The following is a 19,655-nucleotide window of genomic DNA, read 5'->3' as shown; positions in this document are numbered from 1 at the left end:
TGACATTGAAAGTCTTACTTACAACTGTGTACCAACATGTGAGTTGTCAAAATACTTTTCTGAGAAAAACTTTTATTACAAACACGACAATGGAATTCTTTTTTACCACTATGTACTAACATGTGTCTTGTTAACCTACCTTTAATGATATATGTTTTGTCGTAAATATCACACTTGTATGGCTTTTCTCCTGTATGTATTATTTTGTTATATTTCAGGTATAATTTAATTTCGAAAGTCTTCTTGCAAACATCACAGAAAACAGTTTTTACAGCCATATAAATTTTGTTTTGACCAGAATCACCTAAAGTTTGAACTTAAGTGCAAAAAGTTTTGTTTAATAGTGTGAAAAAAACAGAGGTTGATGAAGTTGAATCAAAAAAGAACTAATTGTTAGTGATAACGTTTAATCAATTAAATCTATTTATTAAAAAAATTGCTTGACTTGAATATTTTTTTCTAGTATTAACCAGTATTTATTTCGGCCATCGTCAACAAGTTGAGATGTTTTATGCCATCGAAAAAAAACAATGAACTTCACCGCATGATCAACAACACCAGCATCCGAGACAATCCTACGACCGGTTTCGTCCTTATTAGGACTCATCAGGCAGGAATAGTCGCGAGAAACCGCTGTTGTGATCTAACCAAGCGGGCCTAAATACAAAGTACTGAAGCGACCGTTTGTGGGTTAAGTCCGAAAAATTGACTAAGATTAAGAAACCGGTCGTAGAATTGTCTCGGATGCTGTTGTTGTTGATCGTGCGGTGAAGTTCATTGTTTATATTCGATGGCATAAAACATCTCAACTTGTTGACGATGGCCGAAATAAATACTGGCTGAAACTGATAAAACGAGCGTGGAGAGTAAAATCTTTAATTAAGCTGACAATGTCTAAGACGTTGGGCTGTGAAGATTTGCCTGCGTCAATTTTTCGGACTTAATCCACAAACGGTCGCTTCAGTTCTTCGTATTTAGCCCCGCTTGGTTAGATCACAATAGCGGTTTCTCGCGACTATTCCTGCCTGATGAGTCCTAATAAGGACGAAACCGGTCGTAGGATTGTCTCGGATGCTGGTGTTGTTGATCGTACGGTGAAGTTCATTGTTTATATATCTAGTATTAATAAATTTAACAAATTCAAGTTAACTACGGTGTATTTTTATTATTAGGTGGTACTAAATGAACATTTATGAAATAAAAACTTATATTACAATGTTTAAGACTGGGTTTCATAATTTTTTTTTATATTACTTATTAGATTACCTTTTAATTAAAATAAATGTAAAATGTAACAAAGATATATATATTTAAAAACCTTAAAGTAAACAATATATAAAAAGTTTACTTTTACTGACTAAAAATTTTTGTTTTTAAACATTTATTTAACTTTTTATTTTTAGGTTAATTTTTTTTAATATCTGTCGTAGGCAAACTAATATTAACAATAGTATCAATAACAACTTTAAAAAGATATTAAATAATAAACTATAGAAACAACACTTGTTAATTGCTAACAATTTTTTTATTAAAATAAATTAGTTGTGATTAAAAATGTTTAGTAGCTTAAAAATATAAAATGTCTATTCTATTTTTATTTTAAATTTGATCAAAATTTAAATTTGTTTAACTAGAGAAATAGTTGTCGTTTAGTTAATATGTAAGTAAAAATTTAGATAAAAGGTTCAGATAGGGCAGAAGAAAACTTGAAAGTAGTCAAAATTTATTTAGTGTTGGCGGTTGGTTAGTTATTAGTTATTCAAGCTAAACGTATATTAACTTTTGTGCTAATTTACTCTTAAATAACATAAATGTAAACATAGTAATAACTATATGCAATAAGTTTAACAAAATGTATTAAACTTGGAACGTGTATTTTTAAAATAAGTTTTAAAACTTCTATATTTAATCTTTTCACCAATTTATATCCCAGAAGGTTTAATTAAAATTATTAAAAAAAATTGACATTTAAGTATTTTTAACAGTAGCATATGTATGCTTTTTCGTTATATCAAATTAAATATCAAAATATTTTGCTAGCAAATTTATTAAAGTTTGTTGAATTTTTTTAAGATGATTTTTAAAGTTTTTTGGGTATAGTTGTACGTGTACTAACAATATTGAACTAAAAGTTAAGAGGTAATTCAAATCAGTTATAAAAGTGAATCCAACAGTCGTTTATCTATTTTGTTTTAAACAAGTAAAATTAAAAGCTTGCATAGCTTTTATTTAATTGTTTATAATAAACAATGTGCAAAACATTAACTTTTTAGTTCTTAACCCCACAGTTACGAGCTATATTAGTAATTTAATAGTATGAAATATAAACATGCATGTTTATATTTCATATGTTTAATAAAATATTTCTACAAGTTTATGTTCAATTATAAGATAACAAGAAACGAATATTTTAAAACCGTTCAGTGTTTAGTAAAAAATTCTCTAAAATATTTGCTTTACAACAGCAGCTGTATTGGTAAGTTACCATATTTTTATTTTAGTTTTATAATGGATTCTTACCACCTAGCGTTAATAGTGGTTTAGAGATGAAGACGATTTTAAGCTTGCTGCATAATAAGTGTTTCTTATCAATTGTCTGATTTTCTTTTCTAACATTTATGAGTTTTTATTAATGAATGATTATTTTTAAGTAAATGAAAATTATTATTTATTTTAGACAAATTTTTCAAATGTAAATAAATTGCTTTCAAAATTAATTATTTTGAGTAAATTTATTAATCTCTTGATTACCTTATGAATACTTGGTTACTATGAAAGTATGCAAAATCTTATCTCTTGTCACTTTCAAAATCTACTTATAAATACTGCTCAAAATATAATCAATTTTTTTAATTTTGTGTTTCTCATATATTTAAATTCAACAGCTTTTTTTCCGGTGCATAACTTATTTAAAAGATATAACAAAAGACATATAATTTTTTCTTAAATTTATTAAGTACTTTTGTAGTAAGGCTCATCTAAAAATCTATCGTACTAAGTGAAACTAAATTAAAATTAAAATAAAATCATACAGTAGTTTTTAAGTTTTAAAGTTTAAAACGATGTAATAATCGAACGTTAAAACTAACTAAATGATTATACTGTAGACCATTGTTTCCCAAACTCATTTATTTAAACTTAATGTTAAAAATCGAATGTTAGTTTAGCGGAAAAGTGATCATTTAGAAAAAAAAAAATTATATTAAAGACAGGCTGTTTAGGCTCGTTTCTAGAGCAACCACTGTAAGATATTAAAATAAATAGTTTCAGCAAAAACGATGTTTAATCAGACATTCTCACTTATTTTAATAAAATCACTTTAATAAATATCAAATTTGATTTTGATCGCATAAAAAGTTTATAACTATTAGTAGCTTGTTTGTAAAGGAAAAATTTTAAATGATTAATGATTTATATCTGAATTTTAAATTGTAGCTTTAATTCTTTTTGTTTAGTAATAATCGTTATTCTACTTATTTATATAAAAATATCATCTTTAACGAACATTTATCTACTATTTGATAATTGAAATTTAGTTCTTTTTTAACAAGTTTTAGCATAGTACATTGTTTTAAATATCTTTTCTTTTAAATATTTGCAGTGTTGATTCTTATTTTTTAAACAAATTTACCATGTCAATTCAACTGCTAATATACGAAATTAATATAAAAAGTATATTAAAACATTTTTTTAAAGTTGGCATTAAATTTAAATTATTTCATGTTATTTTAGGTTTAAAATCTAATTTGTTTGTATTAATTTAAAACTAATGTTTTATAAAGATATATTTCGAATTTGGTAATCAAATTTAATTAAAGATGGCAATAACCTAAACAACCTGAAGGTATATAGGCCTGAAAGATTCACGATAATTTTGAAACATATATTGCAGATATATCACGTGTGTTTGAGAAAAAAATAAAATTTAAACGAAATCAACGTACGATGAAGAATTCTTAGAATGATATTTGTTTCGAAATCAGTATTAAAAGTGCATTAAAAAGGCCTAAAACTAGAATTTAAAAAAAGTTTTATATTATACAAATTAAACTGGTTCTATAAAAGAAGCTATGTCAGACAAACTTCCAAATAATTTAAAACTGGGATCGAATTTTCGTTACCTAAATGTGTGTTGAAATTATTAAAAGTGAAACCTCAAATTAAGACAAACGCTTCTTATTGCTTAAAAATAAATAAATAATAAACATTAAGCAAATAAGTAGTAATATTTAGATTTAAAATTAATACTTCTTACAATATTTTGTTGACCTTGTCAAGTTAAAAGCTTTATCAAAATTAAAAAATATATATCATAGTTCTTTATTTAATTAAACTAACCATTTTGTTTCCTTTAATTTTATTTCAATTTTATTTATTCTTTACTTTTTATTTTTTATTATTCTCACTTATCACTTAATTAGTTTATTTACTTTTTTCTTTTGGAAGATAAATATTTATAATGTTTTGTTTAGCTTCTAGTATAAATTATTGACTCCAAGTAATATAATTTATTAATATTTTACAAACAAATTTATGAATTTTTGCTTATTTGTACATCACTTAAAGTCGATATTGTTTAGTTTCTATTTTCTTAATTTATTATCTATTTATTAACGATAACTTAAATTGTTTTTTTATCCTGTTTCAAACTTGTATGTTTTGTCTTTACGTTTTGCCTAAAAACTAATTGAAACTAACATTATTTCCTAATTAAAATAGCTGAATGTTTTTTTTTAAATTTATACAAATTTGTTAATTATTACATTACAGTACACTACCGCTTAAGTACGCAAATTAAACCCGACCAAAAAGTGCGTACTTAGCACGGGTAGTGCGTACTTTTTGAAGACATAGTATAATATGAACTTTAGTCGTTTGTTTTATTTCTTACAACTAGCCACCAAATAATTAAGCCAAATAAACAAGTCTTTTTATTTTAAACAACATTTAATACATAATTTTAATCTGCAAAACTTTTTATTAGATTTTAAAATGATTTATTTTGTCTATAAAAAGTTTCTACAATATTAATACATGCTATTAATATAGAAAGTCAATGTCAGTCAATGGTATGAAAAAGAATATTAAGCCATATTTTGTTTTGTTAGAGGTAAAGTACCAAACTACAATGTGTTTACCAAACATTTTAAAAACATCAATGTGTGTACGTTTAAATTAAGTTATGACTTAACTGTGTTGTATTTGTAGGTTTTTTTAGCTTTGTCATCTAGATTTATTTATTTAATAGCATTACAGCTCAAATATAATTATTCTTTTCACTTTTCTGCAACCACTACATAAGTATTTAGTTTATTAACTTTTAATAACAGGACTGTCACAATTCCAGGCCACTTATACTACTCAGAATTACTCACCCTAGTTTAAAATTTGTAAAAGTCTTAGGCTAACTCAGCAGGTTGGCCATTCTACCTTTCTTGATAAGTGCGTACTTAAGGCGTGATGCGTACCAAAAAAAGTGCGTACTTAAGCGGTAGTCTACTGTAATATGAGCTTACTTATACTTACAAAAATCAAGTATTATCGTAGATACTTACTTTATTTAATAAATATTTTAATAAATAATAATAAAAAGTAGTGCTCCTTCGTTTTAAAACGTTTGATTAAAGATATGAAAACATTTAGTTTAACTTAGTTAAGAATTATTTTAGTCGGAAAATTTTGTGCGCAGTTACCGAAAGCAAAATAATTGATCTACACTAATCACTAATTTATTTTCTAAAACTAAGAAAATAAAATATCAAACTATAAATTGTTTAAACATTTTAATTTAAGCAAAAAGCATCCTTGCTATATTCAATTATAAAATCTCGATGCATTTTTTATTATTGCTTAATTAGATTTATAAGTTCTTTTAGTTACAATAGTTTAACAAAAAACTAGTTATGAATTACTCTCGTAAATTTTGTAACTAGTGTTTTAAAATTGACTTATTTTTAGTTTTATAAATTTTTTATAAACATTAAAAGTATATTAACTCAAATAACTAAACAAACAATAATTAACGAGAATTAAAAATTTTACAAGCGTTAAAGTTACTGTCACTAGTGCTTACGTACATTTTGAATTTAATTACGAAAAACAACAAATATATAAATTAATGATTTTTATCGATTCCAAAGATTCTTTTTAAAATATCAACCTACAACATGGAACATATAAATTTACACAAAAAATATAGCATTGTAGATCAGTATGATATATATATATTTTGATACTTATTTATATATCACTTAACAAAAATTTTAAGTTTTCTTATATTAAATTATTAGATGAAAAAAACCGCTTTCAAAAAATATTTATAATTGTATTCAGATATTGTTGTAAGATACTTATAAACAATTGTTCTTTGAATTTTGAGCTTAAGTTTTGATTGCTGTTTCTTTATTTAACTCCTTACGATTAGTTCGTATATTTAAACCAAAAAAGTTATTATTAACATAAAAGGAACAAACTTCAACACATAAACATATACAATATATAAACATTAAAAAAAAAAGTTTCTATTTATGAGACTTTATGGCTTGTATTAACTTGAATACTTCTATTTAACAAAAAAGGTTATGAAAAAAGTATATATAAACAAAGTTTTAAGTTTTTATATTTTTACATGGATTTCTTTTTATATAACTGAATCTTTAAACATTAAAAAAGAATAAAAAAAGCTAGTGCAACGTAGGCTGATGCAAATCTGTAAACAGTACATAAAATATAGACTGTATTTAAAGATTTTATAAACCGCAATCTAGCTTTTAGAAACAATGAATCACTATTAGAGTACAAAATGCTAATAACAATAGTATTTAGAATTGTATTCAGATATTGACTTAAGATAGTCATGAGCAATACTTGATTGTATTTTACACTTCAGTTCTGATTGTTGTTCTTTACTTAGTTCCTTATGATGAGTACGTACGTGATGATTACGACTAGCAGGATAAGTAAACCATTTTCCACATTCTGCACAACCATAAGGTTTTTCTCCTAAGTGAATTCTAAAGTGTTCAACTAAATGAATTTTCTGACTGAATTTTTTTTTGCAAATATCACATTCATAAGCTTTTACTTTAGTATGGGTCAACATATGACGATTCAAATTACTTTTTTTTGAAAATTTCTTCTGACAGACTTCACACTGATGTTCTTTTATTCCAGTATGAAGTAACAATGTGTTTTTACACTACTTCTTACTGTAAAACTTTTGTCACACAAATAACATTTGAATGCTTTTTCTTTAGTTTGAGTAACCATGTGCTTTTTCAAATGATGTTTATGTACAAATTCTTTTAAACAAACATGACATTGAAATTCTTTACTACCACTATGTACCAGCATATGTCTTGTTAAACTGCCTTTCTGAGCAAAACTTTTCCCACATTTTTCACACTTATAGGGCTTTTCTCCCGTATGAACTCTTTGGTGAACTGTAAATTTTGACTTACATTTAAAATTTTTCTTGCAAATATCACAACTGAAACATTTAGCATTAAAGTTACTTCCAGACGGTCCATTATTAATCATAGTTAGTAATCAAATCCTTATAAGAACTAAAGGTAAATATTATTTTTTATTTATTGATATTTACTTTTAGTTGATAACATATGATAATGTCAACATAAAGATTAATCTAATTACATTTTAACTTTGTAACCTTTCAGAATTGAGCATTAAAAAAATAAGATGTTTTATTTTTTATATAACTGTTTTATATTTTTTGCTCTTGTTATGATTTATGAATATCTTTTGATGATTTATAAACATGTCATTTATCTAATTTTAAAATCACTAATTCTATAACTATATTCACTTCTTACAAACTCCACATTGAAAATTTTTTTTTACCAGTATGAACTAACATATGTGTCTTAACATATCCTTTTTGAGTAAAACTTCTGTCAAAAATGTCACATTTATTTTTAGTATGAGTGACAATTTGCTGTTTCAATACTTGCTTATATGCAAGTTCTTTCTAACAAACCATATACTTAAAGTCTTTTTTATTACTGTGTACCAACATTTATTTATTAAATTACTTTTGTAATTAAAAGTTTTATTACAAACATCACAGTTGTATGGCATATCTTCACTGTGAATTCTTTTGTGACTATCCAAATAGTATTTACTTTGGAAATTAACTTGCAAATACCACAACTAATACTTTTAGCCACCATTTTACTATTAAGTTAACCAAAATTGTCCATAGATTTGAATAATATAGCTGAACTTTTGTTAAATTAATTAACCTTAAAACTTAAATTGTGAAAATTAAAGTTTGTAATAACTTAATATCTGTTGTTTTTTTAGAAGCAATAGGCTAATGGAAAATATTTTATAGATATTGCTGTTTGCTTGTTTTTTATATGATGAATTTATTTTATAGCTTATAACATAACAAGTAAAGTAATTAAAATAAAATTTGTTCTCCTAATTTTCAAAAATGACTTTACACAAAACTTAATTATTATTTTAAACTATTAAACTAACATAGATGTAATTTTTTTTATTACTCAAAACGTTACTAATTATGTTAAATTTATATAAGTGACTTTTTAATACTAATTATAGTTATGAATTAAACAAAAACATTATATAATCAAAGAATTTTAATAAAAATAAACAATCTGGATATAGTTTTGTCTATCATTTGTTTGTCAACTATAGGCTACATTTTTTTAGTATTCTAATTTAAGTTAAACTTTAGTAAGGTTTATTATAAAATTTATATATTTTTTTAAAACTTAATATACATTGATATAACCAAGATGGCCACTGGTTTTTGATAAATTTGTTTTAGTTTTATTTTAGAATTTATTTAAAGTTTCTTAAAGTCTACGTTAATAAGTCTACTTTTAGTTTAATTATAAGTTCAAAGTAAAAGACTGTGTTAATTGGTAATGCAACATTGAAAAGATATTGTAAAGCTGCTTTAAATGTGCTTTTTGATATAAAAATTTTCGATAAAGATGAAAACATTTTGTCGATATTGTAGACATATATCGTGTTAAATTGAAATTCTATTACTTAAGATCTAAAAATAGTATTAAATTTTAGGTATTTTAGTAATATTTCTCATAATTCCAGATATTAAACTTTCTTTTAAATTTCTCTAATTCCAAGTTTTAGGTTTAGTAGCCACCCTGTTAGCAGTGTTAAGCTTTGCTAAAGTTTTATTTTATAAATAAAACTATTTATTGTTTAAAATAAAGCTAAAAAATTATGTATATCATCATAAAACTAAAGATAACCGAATTATTTTAAATTACTACAATAAATGAATTACTACATTAATATTTTAGTTATTAACTTGTATAAAGATGTTTCAAAAACTTTATCAATTTTGTGGTTTAATTTTGGTAAAAAACATAGAGACTTCTTTTTATTACTATCAATCTAGGGTTGATTAATCTAGGAATGACATTTTTTAAGTATTTTGGCTAAAAGCAAAGCAACAAACTGTTTAAACAGAACGTTGAAAACCGAGTATAAGTGATGCAGAAAATTGTTTGTTGAAGAAAAAAATACAGTTATATGTAAGACAAGAAACTGTTCAGACTCAGTTTTCACATTAATATAATTTTTTAATAAACTCAGTTTATTAAAAAAGGTTTATATTTATTAATTACATACAGTTTGTTACATATTTAGTAATTATTAAGATAACCTAATGAGTAAGGTAAATTGTGTAAAAACTTAGATAAAAGCTCAGAGTTCAGCACAAACAAGAGGACTTACCCAATTAAAAGTAGTTAATAAAACAGGCCTAGAACTACAAATGGTGACCCTGTGTTTAATTTGAGTATGCAACCTTCTGATGCTACTGAAGTAGGTATACTAAATTCTTTAAGTTTAAGAAATGCCAATAGTACCGTGATGGCTTACCATTTACTATCACAATATATTCCTTCCAGAAAACCTTGTTGCATACCTTAGCGTTACAGATAAACGCTAAGGTATGCAACAAGTCAGAAAGATCATAACACAGAATGCTTAAGGCGGAAATTTATTGATTATTACTCATACTCAGAATCAATTGATTATGGAGACATTAGACTTAAAAAGCTGAAGTCAATCCAATTTGATATTTATGATTCAAAAGCACAAGTTCTTATTAAAAGTCTTAATTAAATTAACTTCCCCGAATTAAAGGTCGTTGACTACAGTGCTACACCGTTTTTAAAACGCCTAATTTATGATTTGTTAGTTTTTATATCAAGTTATAGCGAATAAAGTTATAGTATTTCTATATACGTTTCAAAAAATGTTAAGCTAATTTTTTTTTAAATACGAGGTAAAACATTTATTATTAGATAAAAATATAAATTAATCATAATTTATATTTAAGTAAAAAAGTTTCCTTCTTAATTTAGCTATATAATATCAATTCACTTCATGGTCAAATTAAATTATTACACTAAGGGACTAGTTATGCATTAATATCTCAAATTTAAGTCGTAATAAGTTTTTTAAAAAACTGCATTTATATTTTTTTTATTTTAACTAAATACAAACAGAACTACCGATCAAATATTTTATATTATTAAAAACGTATTAAGTTAAAATCAAATCAACGAACACTAACAAAGAAAGGTAAAAATGAAAATATTATTTAAGGTCTCTAGAGCTTATGTAACAAAGTTAAATTATAAAGCAAACAACGTAAATATTAAATTTTTTACTATTTATAGATTTCAAAGAACTTTTAAGAACATGGCATTAGGATATCGTTATATAAAATTATACATAAAAGTAGATCATTGCAGGTAACTAGAAACATTTTTTTATACACATTTATACATCACTTAACAAATTTTTAAAGCTTTCTTTTACCGTTTTATTAAATAAAAAAAAACTGCTATTATTAACTATAATTAGAATTGTATTCATCTATTGATTTAAGGTAATCATAAACAATACTTCTTTGTATTTTACATTTCAATTCCGATTGTTGGTTTTTACTTAGTTCCTTATGCCAATTTCTAATATGCTGATTTCGACCTGAAGGATGAGTAAACCATTTTCCACATTCAGCACAACCGTAAGGTTTTTCTCCCAAGTGAATTCTAAAGTGTTGAACTAAATAACTTTTATGACTGAAACTTTTCTTGCAAATATCACACTCATAATCTTTCACTTTAGTATGAGTCAACATATGTTGTTTTAAATTACCTTTCTGAGAAAACTTCTTCTTACAAGTTTCACAACGAAAATCTTTTATTCTAGTATGAACTAACATGTGTGTCTTTATAGTGCCTTTATGAGTAAAATACTTGTTACACAAATTACATTTGTGTGGTTTTTCTTTTGTGTGACTTATTAAGTGTCTTGTCAAATGAGCCTTCTGAAAAAACGATTTTGAACACACATGACAGTGAAAGTTTTTTTCACCACTATGCACTAACATATGTCTTGTTAAATTACTTTTTTTAGTAAAATGTTTCCCACAAACATAACATTGAAACTCTTTTTTACCACTATGCACCAGCATATGACTTGTTAAGCTACTTTTAATTGTGAACCTTTTGTCACAAACATCACATTTGTATGGTTTTTCTCATGTATGTAATCTTTTGTGAATTTTCAGGTAGGATTTAGTTTTGTAAGTCTTTTTGCAAACATCACAAGAAACACTATTAACCATCATATTACTTTTGTTTTGGCCAGAATGATCCATCATTTAAACTTAAGTGCTATAAGATATGTTTAATAGTATGTTAAAAAACACAAGTTGTTGTACTTGATGTAAATTGAAAATAACAAATCGTTTAATAAATACTTTTAGTCAATAAAAAAATTTGATCAAAAAAAAATTTTTATTTTTAAAGTTCTTATCTAAGTTTGTTAAATTTCACAAATTAAGGCTTAAAACTTTTGTTATATGATAGTAATAAATGAACCTTTTTTTTTAGAAATAACAACTTAATATTGAATTGTATTAAGAGTAAACATAATAATTTCTATTAAATATTATTTGTTAGATTACCTGTTCCTTAAAAGTTACAAGACCTAGTCAAAATCAGTTAAAAAATTGAAAAACTTAAATAAATAGTAATATATAATAAAAGTCGTTCACATCAATTTTTGTTTCAGATGCAATTGTTAATAACGAAACTTTCATTTCTGAAGTTATTTTACTTTTTAATACTAAACTTATATCAAGTTGCAATGAAACAATAATAGTTCTCAGACTTACTTGAATTTTTTTTATAAACAAGAGTAAACTTTTAGTTAAAAATTTTACTAGTGTTATAAAAAAAATTAGCACTTAGCTACCTTATTTTTATTGTATTACTAAGATACATATATTTTAAAACTTAAAGTTTTAAAAACTTCTAAGTAAACAATACATAAAAATGTTATTTAGTCTGGATGAGTTTAATGCTGATTTAATTTATTTTGTTTTTCTTACGTAGGCAAACTAATACTTTAGACAGAAATAACTTCTTCATTGCTGACAAAATAACTTAGCAAAACTGCCAAATAGTTTAGCATGCAAACAACCCTCTATTTTATCTTTATTTTTGTTTCTATAATTATTAAAAATTGATGAAAGTTTTAATTCATTTTACTTGAGAGATTGTTGTCGTGTAGTCAAAACACTAAGTAAAACTTTTGAAAAAGGTTCAGATATTGCAAAAGAAAACAGCACTTGAATGTATTTAAATATATAAATAATTTAATCAGTGACTCTAAAACTTTACTATGAAATGAAGTCAAAAAAAATAAGTATATTAAAAAAATATAATATCATATTAAGTTGCAATACATTTGAAATATTTCTTAGCTTTGTTACTTTTTATTAAATTTTGATTGTCGTAAGTCATAATTTATCTTTCAATAATAATCATGTTTTAGAGATAGCTTAACCTTCTTTTAGCAACGTTAAAAGTATAATTTAAACTCTAATGTAAGTGAATTTTTTTTTTCTTTTATATAAAATAAAAGATTTTGTGAAGACGGAAAACCAGTTTGTGTCGTATTTCAGAAAATAAAAATTTTCTTAATAATAAATTTTATTTATAGTTTAGGTTAAAAGTAATCGCCTTATTTTGATACGATGATTGCTAACTTTTTAAAAGTACGGTTTTTCATTTTAAATTTCAGAAAATTCAGTTTCAACTGCTAAAAAATTATATTTTTCAGCTAAAGATGGTTATAACAGACATGTGTTGTTTGATTTAAGGGTCAAGATACTTAGAAAAATTATTAGCTTGTCTGTTTAGTAGTCATTAAATTAATTGTTATAATGCTTTTTTAAACTTATATTTCATTTAATTTTCGTGTAAAATGATTTTTGCTAATGTAGTTAATACCAATGGTACACTTAAAGAAATTTAATTTATACTGAAATAAACAGGGAGAACACTGGTTTTCCAAAAAGTTTTTTCAGATTACCTGATCTATCTACAGGTTCTTGAAAATTTTGCTTTAGGTCTATTTTTAGTTTAAAATTAAGTCTAAGGTAAAAAATGTGTTAATTGGTATAACAACATTGAAAAATATACCGTAATGCAACATTATAAGTGTTTTTAATAATAAAGAAAATATGTCAAAAATATGTTATCTTTATGACAGATTTTTCATGTCAAACTAAAATTTTAGTTCTAAACATGTAAAAATTGTTTATAGATCCAGGTATTTTTTGATTGCTCAAAGCAGCATTTTATTTAGCCAATTTGTCAAATTTTAGGTTTGTCCAGGTTTTTCAGCAGCCTTTAATGACCACTGATACCCCGAAATTGTCCCTTAGGAGCAATACTACACATTTTGAGAAGCCCATAAAAATGACCGTTTTTTCCCAACTGACATCCAAAAGACTTTGAGAAGGGTTGCTTTCATGTTAATATGTAAGATTTCTTAGGGTTAGAAACTATTTTAAAACCTTAGTAATGCTTTCATAGCTATGACATTTTTCAGATAAGCGTAATAATTTAACTAGATTCAACTTTTAAATTTATTTTTGAACTATTTGAGAAATATTTCAGTTGGTTAATAAAAACCCTCATTTGTTTAAATTATTGACTTGTATAAATCATATTTTTAAACATCACACTTTATGTTTTGAATTTTAAATAAGATGAAGAGCTAATTTTTATTGTTACTGAAGTTAGGAAGTATTTTTAAATGTTTCATTTGAAACAGAGCAATAAATTTTTAGACGGAATGTTAAATCAAATAATCAAATTTCGCGGAAAACAGATAATTAAAAAAAAAGTATATGTTTATGCTAAAGACAGAGGTGTTTAGACTGGTTTGTAGTGCTACAGCTAAAAAGATAAAGAACAAAAAAAAGTATAAACTATGCAACAAAAACGTTGTTTTTTAGATATTATCTATTACTTTAGAAAATTAGCTTCTGAAATCTTTCGAAAATTTTAAAACTAACTATAATTTCAAAATTCTAAGAGGTTTATAAGCTTTGAGAACCTATCTGTAAAAGGAAACTTTTAAAAAATATATGTTTTATATTTGAACTATGTAATGCTGCTTTAATTATAATAGGTTAGTTATTAGACCTCTACAAGACATTTTACGGTATCCAAGTGGTGTACGTGGTGTATTGAAGGAGTTATTTTATAAGTTAAAAGAATTAAAAAAGCTATATAATTTAATATTTTATTGCTGATTTGTTCCGAAGATTTTTGTGAAACTAGATACTAAAAACTTTAAAAATAATTTCATAAAAAACTTTTAAGTAAACTTATCACCGATTGTAGTAGATAATATAAAATTAAGTAAACTTCTTGTTATATCAACCATAATTAAGTTCAAGTCACTTTTACAAAACTAAATAAAGAAAATTAACCTAAATTATTAACATTTAAATCTATTAAAAAATAACCGTTAAAGTGTTTATAGTGATAAGTTATTAGTTGTTGTTTTTATTTATGTACCGTTGAACGTATTAGTACGAAGCCTTAAAAAACATTTAAACAAACACAAAAATTTCAAAATTTGAAAAATACAACAGTCTGTTATTGTACTTCATATAAACAAATAAGGTCTTTTCATAAACACAAATATATAACAACATAATTCAAACGTGTAAACAACGCAATCTTTGTGTTTCTTAGATATGAAGTCTTTACCTTTTGAATTTAAAACCGAACTTTTATAAACCGGCAAGAGAAATATGTATTTAAAGCTTCTCTTATATATATGTATAGATTTTTACAATTGTTTTACTTTGTCTTTTATATACCTAATCCAGAAATTAAATTTTTGTAAAAACTTATCTGATCCTAAAAGTGTAAAATAAACACTATTTATTGACGTAATTGTGCACCAGGTCATAGGACAAAATAGTTTCAGCGTTTTAGTCGTTTAATAAACTTTAACTTTAATACAATTAATAAGCATTATCGTAGGTACATATATTATAAAACAATAATTACTTATTTTTACTACAAACTGTAGGTTTTAGTTATGAATTATCTTCGTAAATTTAAGTCGTAACTATTGTTTTTAAAATACTTGTTTTTAATTGAATTTCCTACAAAAAATAAATAAAACTATTAACAATTTTTTTTGTAGTTGTTTTAATTCAAAAAATTAAAAGAAAAATTAAAAAATTCAGTAAAAAAAAAAATTTATTTACAATATATTTGTTGTTTTGAGACTTTAGGTACGAGACTTATGAAGATAAATATATTTTTTATACGTACCTGTTAAGATAAATTGTAAATTTAATTGTAAAGTAAAGAAATTATGAAGAAGATTATGATTTTTATAGATTGTATTCATTTTATAAAATATGCAACTAGAATATGGAACACAAAAATTATACACAAAAATAAATCGTTTTAGAAGAGTAAAATGTCTTTTATTGATACTCATTTATACAACAATTAACAAATATTCAGAGTTTTCTAATATTATTTTATTTCATAAAAAACCAACCGCTAGTATTGAGTAATAATACTTCTAACAATACTTATTAGTATTTTGCACTTCAGTTCTGATTGTTCGTTTTTACTTAGCTCCTTATGATAAGTACGTATATGATAATTTCGTCCAGAAACTTTAGTAAACCACTTATCACAACCATAAGGTTTCTCTCTTAAGTGAATTCTAAAGTGTTTGAATAAATCTCCTTTTCGAGTAAATTCCTTCGTGCAAATATCACATTCATTGTCTTTTACTTTGGTGTGAGTCAACATATGACGTTTCAAACTACTTTTCTGAGAAAACTTCTTCTCACAAACTTGACATTAAAAATCTTTCTTTCCAGTATAAACTGACATGTGCTTTTAGTTTATAATGTATGATAATGTAAACATAAAGATTAATCTAATTATCTTATAAATTTGTAACCTTTCAGATAAAAGAATGAAAAAACAACACGTTTTATTCAATAAACAACACTTGTTAGTTTTTTCCTTGTACTATGATCCATGAATATTTTTTTATATTTTGCAAACATGTTCAATTAACTAAATTAAACAATATCTTATTATATGAACTTAAAGATTTGAAACTATATTTATGAAAAAAATTGTAACTCCCTAATATATGCCAAAATTTGACTGTAAAATATAGACATTGTTGAAAAACGCACATGTTAAAACGCCAAATTGTATGCATTAGACTGCTCCACTCTTATGAGTTTAACTATTAAAAAATTTTTCAACGGTTGTACTTTAGTTGACAATGTTTCTCCTCAAAAGATCTTCAAAGCGTTTTAGGTAAAACTAAAATAACACGAAGCAAACAAATATATATCGTTAAATTAAGTAACGGGGAAGTAAATAATTAGTAATTGTAATTATATACTTGGTAAATATAAGAACAATCGTTTAACTGAAAATAAAAACCTAAGCAAAGGCACTTGTCAAAGTAAGTTCCAACAGTTAAATAACTGGATTTAATATTGTTAAAAAACTTTTTTAATACAATTCAACAAAAACATTATAAATGAATCATATGATTAAATATTTTTAAATAATTTTTTTTTGTTCTGTTACTATATTATCTGAATTATTTTCATGAAAAAAAAAATATTCATTTAAATGTTCTTTTTGAGTGCGCACTTATGCTATTTAGAATGAATATTTTCAAATGCATTTTTTTAATAGTACAATTACTGTACAGTACAGCTATTTTTATTAGCAAGTATAATAATTAATATAATTTGTTTACAGTACAGCTATTTGTATTAGCAAGAGCATTTTCGAAGCATATTTGTATAAAAGTTTGATATTTTATGTTTGATATTATTATTTCGGTGATTTTATGTTATTAAAAATGCTACTAAAACCTGTAATAACGTTTTGGAATTTAAACTCTTTTTTTGGATATGTTTTAAGAATTAACAATAAGTATTAATAAATAACTAATTAAGTGTTTACCTAGAAAATTAAATAGTTTTAAAAAGTTTTAAGATATACATAAATTTAGAATTTAAAAAAAAATTGTTGTAAAACTAAATGAACATTTCGTTTTTTGGTTTAAGTAGTACACAACAAAATTAGCCTGTAAATAACACAACTATAAAATAGCAAAACAGAAAAAGTTTACAAATAATTTAAAACTGATCTATAAGATTAAATAAGTAAAAAATGGTAAATAAAATACTTTATTTACCATAGGAAAAATAAAATGTTATAAACTTTTTTGAATTAAAGAAATTTGTCATAAACGCGAAATACTTTTTACTATGAAAACGTTTTGTTAAATAACTTATGATAATTTTTTAGTAGTTGTTCAACAAACTTCATTCTATAGTTTTTATCTGCTACATGCAAAGTAAATGATAATTAATTAGAAAATATGATATTGTTTTAAAGCGCAGAAAGTAAAACCAGCCTGCTTTTTTTGTCGTATTAATATAGAATAGCTTTTTTCCGGTGCATAAATTATTTTAAAAATATTACAATTCACTTTTCATTTTTTCTGAAATTGTTTTGAGTACTTTCGAAGTAAGTTTGTCGAAAATTTTAACTTACTAAGTTAAACTTAATTGAAAGCGAATCAAAATTATACTGTAGTTTGAAGTTTTAATATATAAAATTAAGTAATAATCCAATGTAAAGATTAACTAAATTCTTATACTATAGAACTTTGCTGTACTAATTAAACTTGTTAGATTTGTTAGAACCATTATACAAGAAAATACTGATATTAAATAGACCGATAATTCTAAAACTCAACATCATATTATTCTCTAATTTGAAATTTTATACTTTTATTTAACTAAAATAGTTTCCTATTAAGTTATCAACCAAAGCACTTATAATATATATTAATTTTAAAATATATTAATTTTTTAGTTTAACAATAGAATTTAGATATATTCATAAGTTAATGTTATTTTTTTACAAAATATTTATTATCCCTCAGAACTCAAGTTTTTTCCAGCATATGAAAGTATATTAATCTGACGAATTCAAAAATTATAAGAATTCAAACTCTCTATTTAGATTTTATATGCGATATATTACAATTAAATTCTTCAGTTTACGTTCCTTTATTTATTAAAAGGTCGATAAACAGAATATAAAATTTAAAAATACTTTATTTATATAGCTTCAAAAGCAGATTTTTAAAAATTCAACTAACTTTATCACAAATAAAAAAACCATGCTAGAGTGTCATAGTATAGGTCAAGGTAAAATTATAAATTTTGATGTTCAAATGTTTAGAAAAACTTAATTTTAAAAGAATTTAAGTGCTAACAAAAGGTATCCTTGGAATTGTATTCAGCTATGGTCTTAAGGTAGTCATAAACAATACTTCTTTGAATTTTACACTTCAGTTCTGATTGATTTTTTTTATTAAGTTCCTTATGATTAGTACGTATATGACTATTTCGATTAGAATTATCATAAAACCATTTACAACATTCTGCACAACCATAAAGTTTTTCTCCTAAATGAATTCTAAAATGTCTGACTAAACTTCCTTTATGTGAAAACATCTTTCTGCAAATAACACATTCATGTTCTTTTACTTTTGTATGAGTCAACATATGACGTTTTAAATCGTTTTTTTGAGAAAACTTCTTCTTGCAAACTTCACAATGATGTTCCTTTAAACCAGTATGAACTAACATGTGTCTCTTTAAATTACTATTTGTAGTAAAAATTTTGTCACAAACATCACATTTAAAAAGTTTATCTTTGGTGTGAGTAACGAAATGTTCATTTAAATTTTGTTTTCGAGCAAAATTTTTATGACAAACATAACATTGAAAGTCTTTTTTTCCACTATGCACCAGCATATGACTTGTTAAGCTACCTTTAACGATAAATCGTTTCTCACAAATATCACATTTGTATGATTTTTCTCCTGTATGTATTCTTTTGTGAACTTTCAGGTAGGATTCAGTTTTGAAAGATTTCTTGCAAACATCACAGGAAATACTTTTATCAACCACATCACTTTGGTTTTGACCAGAATCACCCATAGTTTTAAACTTAAGAACTAAAAGTTAAAGGTAAAAACGGTTAATGTTCAATAGCGTGTTCATAGCGAGAAAAAATAACAGAGATTGATGTACTTAACTATGATTAATAAATAACGTATTGTTTAGTTAAAATTTTAAATCAATAAAAACTATATTATAAAAAAAAATTCTCGATTTGTAAATTTTCATCTAAGTTTGTTAAACTAAATAAATTGAAGCTAAAAAAGGTCTATTT

The 19,655-nt window shown here is 24.2% G+C and overlaps 2 protein-coding genes and 1 pseudogene across 2 annotated transcripts; all 3 read right to left on the bottom strand.

The window, feature by feature from the left end:
- Nucleotides 1-6,805: 6,805 nt before the first annotated feature.
- LOC145839318 (uncharacterized) lies at nt 6,806-7,539 on the bottom strand. Its single transcript, XM_082946909.1, has 3 exons — nt 7,515-7,539; nt 7,315-7,442; nt 6,806-7,198 (listed from the first exon to the last, which is right to left on the bottom strand). Exons 1-3 carry the CDS (start codon nt 7,537-7,539, stop codon nt 6,806-6,808), a joined length of 546 nt encoding a protein of 181 aa, XP_082803035.1.
- A 3,337-nt stretch (nt 7,540-10,876) lies between these two features.
- LOC145839316 (uncharacterized) lies at nt 10,877-11,689 on the bottom strand (annotated as a pseudogene).
- Nucleotides 11,690-15,670: 3,981 nt separating this feature from the next.
- Nucleotides 15,671-19,420, bottom strand: LOC145839315 (uncharacterized). The gene is made up of 4 exons (XM_082946908.1): nt 19,276-19,420; nt 18,949-19,131; nt 16,048-16,219; nt 15,671-15,680 (listed from the first exon to the last, which is right to left on the bottom strand). The coding sequence occupies exons 1-4, from the start codon at nt 19,418-19,420 to the stop codon at nt 15,671-15,673; spliced, it is 510 nt and encodes a 169-aa protein (XP_082803034.1).
- Nucleotides 19,421-19,655: the final 235 nt, after the last annotated feature.

This window comes from Thalia democratica, chromosome 6 (assembly GCF_965202585.1).
Source record: "Thalia democratica chromosome 6, ktThaDemo2.hap1.1, whole genome shotgun sequence".
NCBI lineage: Eukaryota > Metazoa > Chordata > Thaliacea > Salpida > Salpidae > Thalia > Thalia democratica.
The sequence above is the reverse complement of the archived record's forward strand: the minus strand, read 5'-3'. Positions and strand labels throughout refer to the sequence as shown.

Bases quoted from the DNA above. Each gene is read 5' to 3' on its own strand.
- LOC145839318 (XM_082946909.1), bottom strand. From the start codon at position 7,539: ATGATTAATAATGGACCGTCTGGAA. The intron at 7,443-7,514 runs GTAACTTTAATG...CAAAATTTACAG, and splicing joins TAATAATGGACCGTCTGGAA to TTCACCAAAGAGTTCATACG. The intron at 7,199-7,314 runs GTTTGTTTAAAA...AGTAAGAAGTAG, and splicing joins GTAAAGAATTTCAATGTCAT to TGTAAAAACACATTGTTACT.
- LOC145839315 (XM_082946908.1), bottom strand. From the start codon at position 19,420: ATGGGTGATTCTGGTCAAAACCAAAGTGATGTGGTTGATAAAAGTATT. The intron at 19,132-19,275 runs GTGAGAAACGAT...CTCACACCAAAG, and splicing joins ATCATACAAATGTGATATTT to ATAAACTTTTTAAATGTGAT. The intron at 16,220-18,948 runs GTGTTATTTGCA...TTTAATGTCAAG, and splicing joins AAAAGTAAAAGAACATGAAT to TTTGTGAGAAGAAGTTTTCT.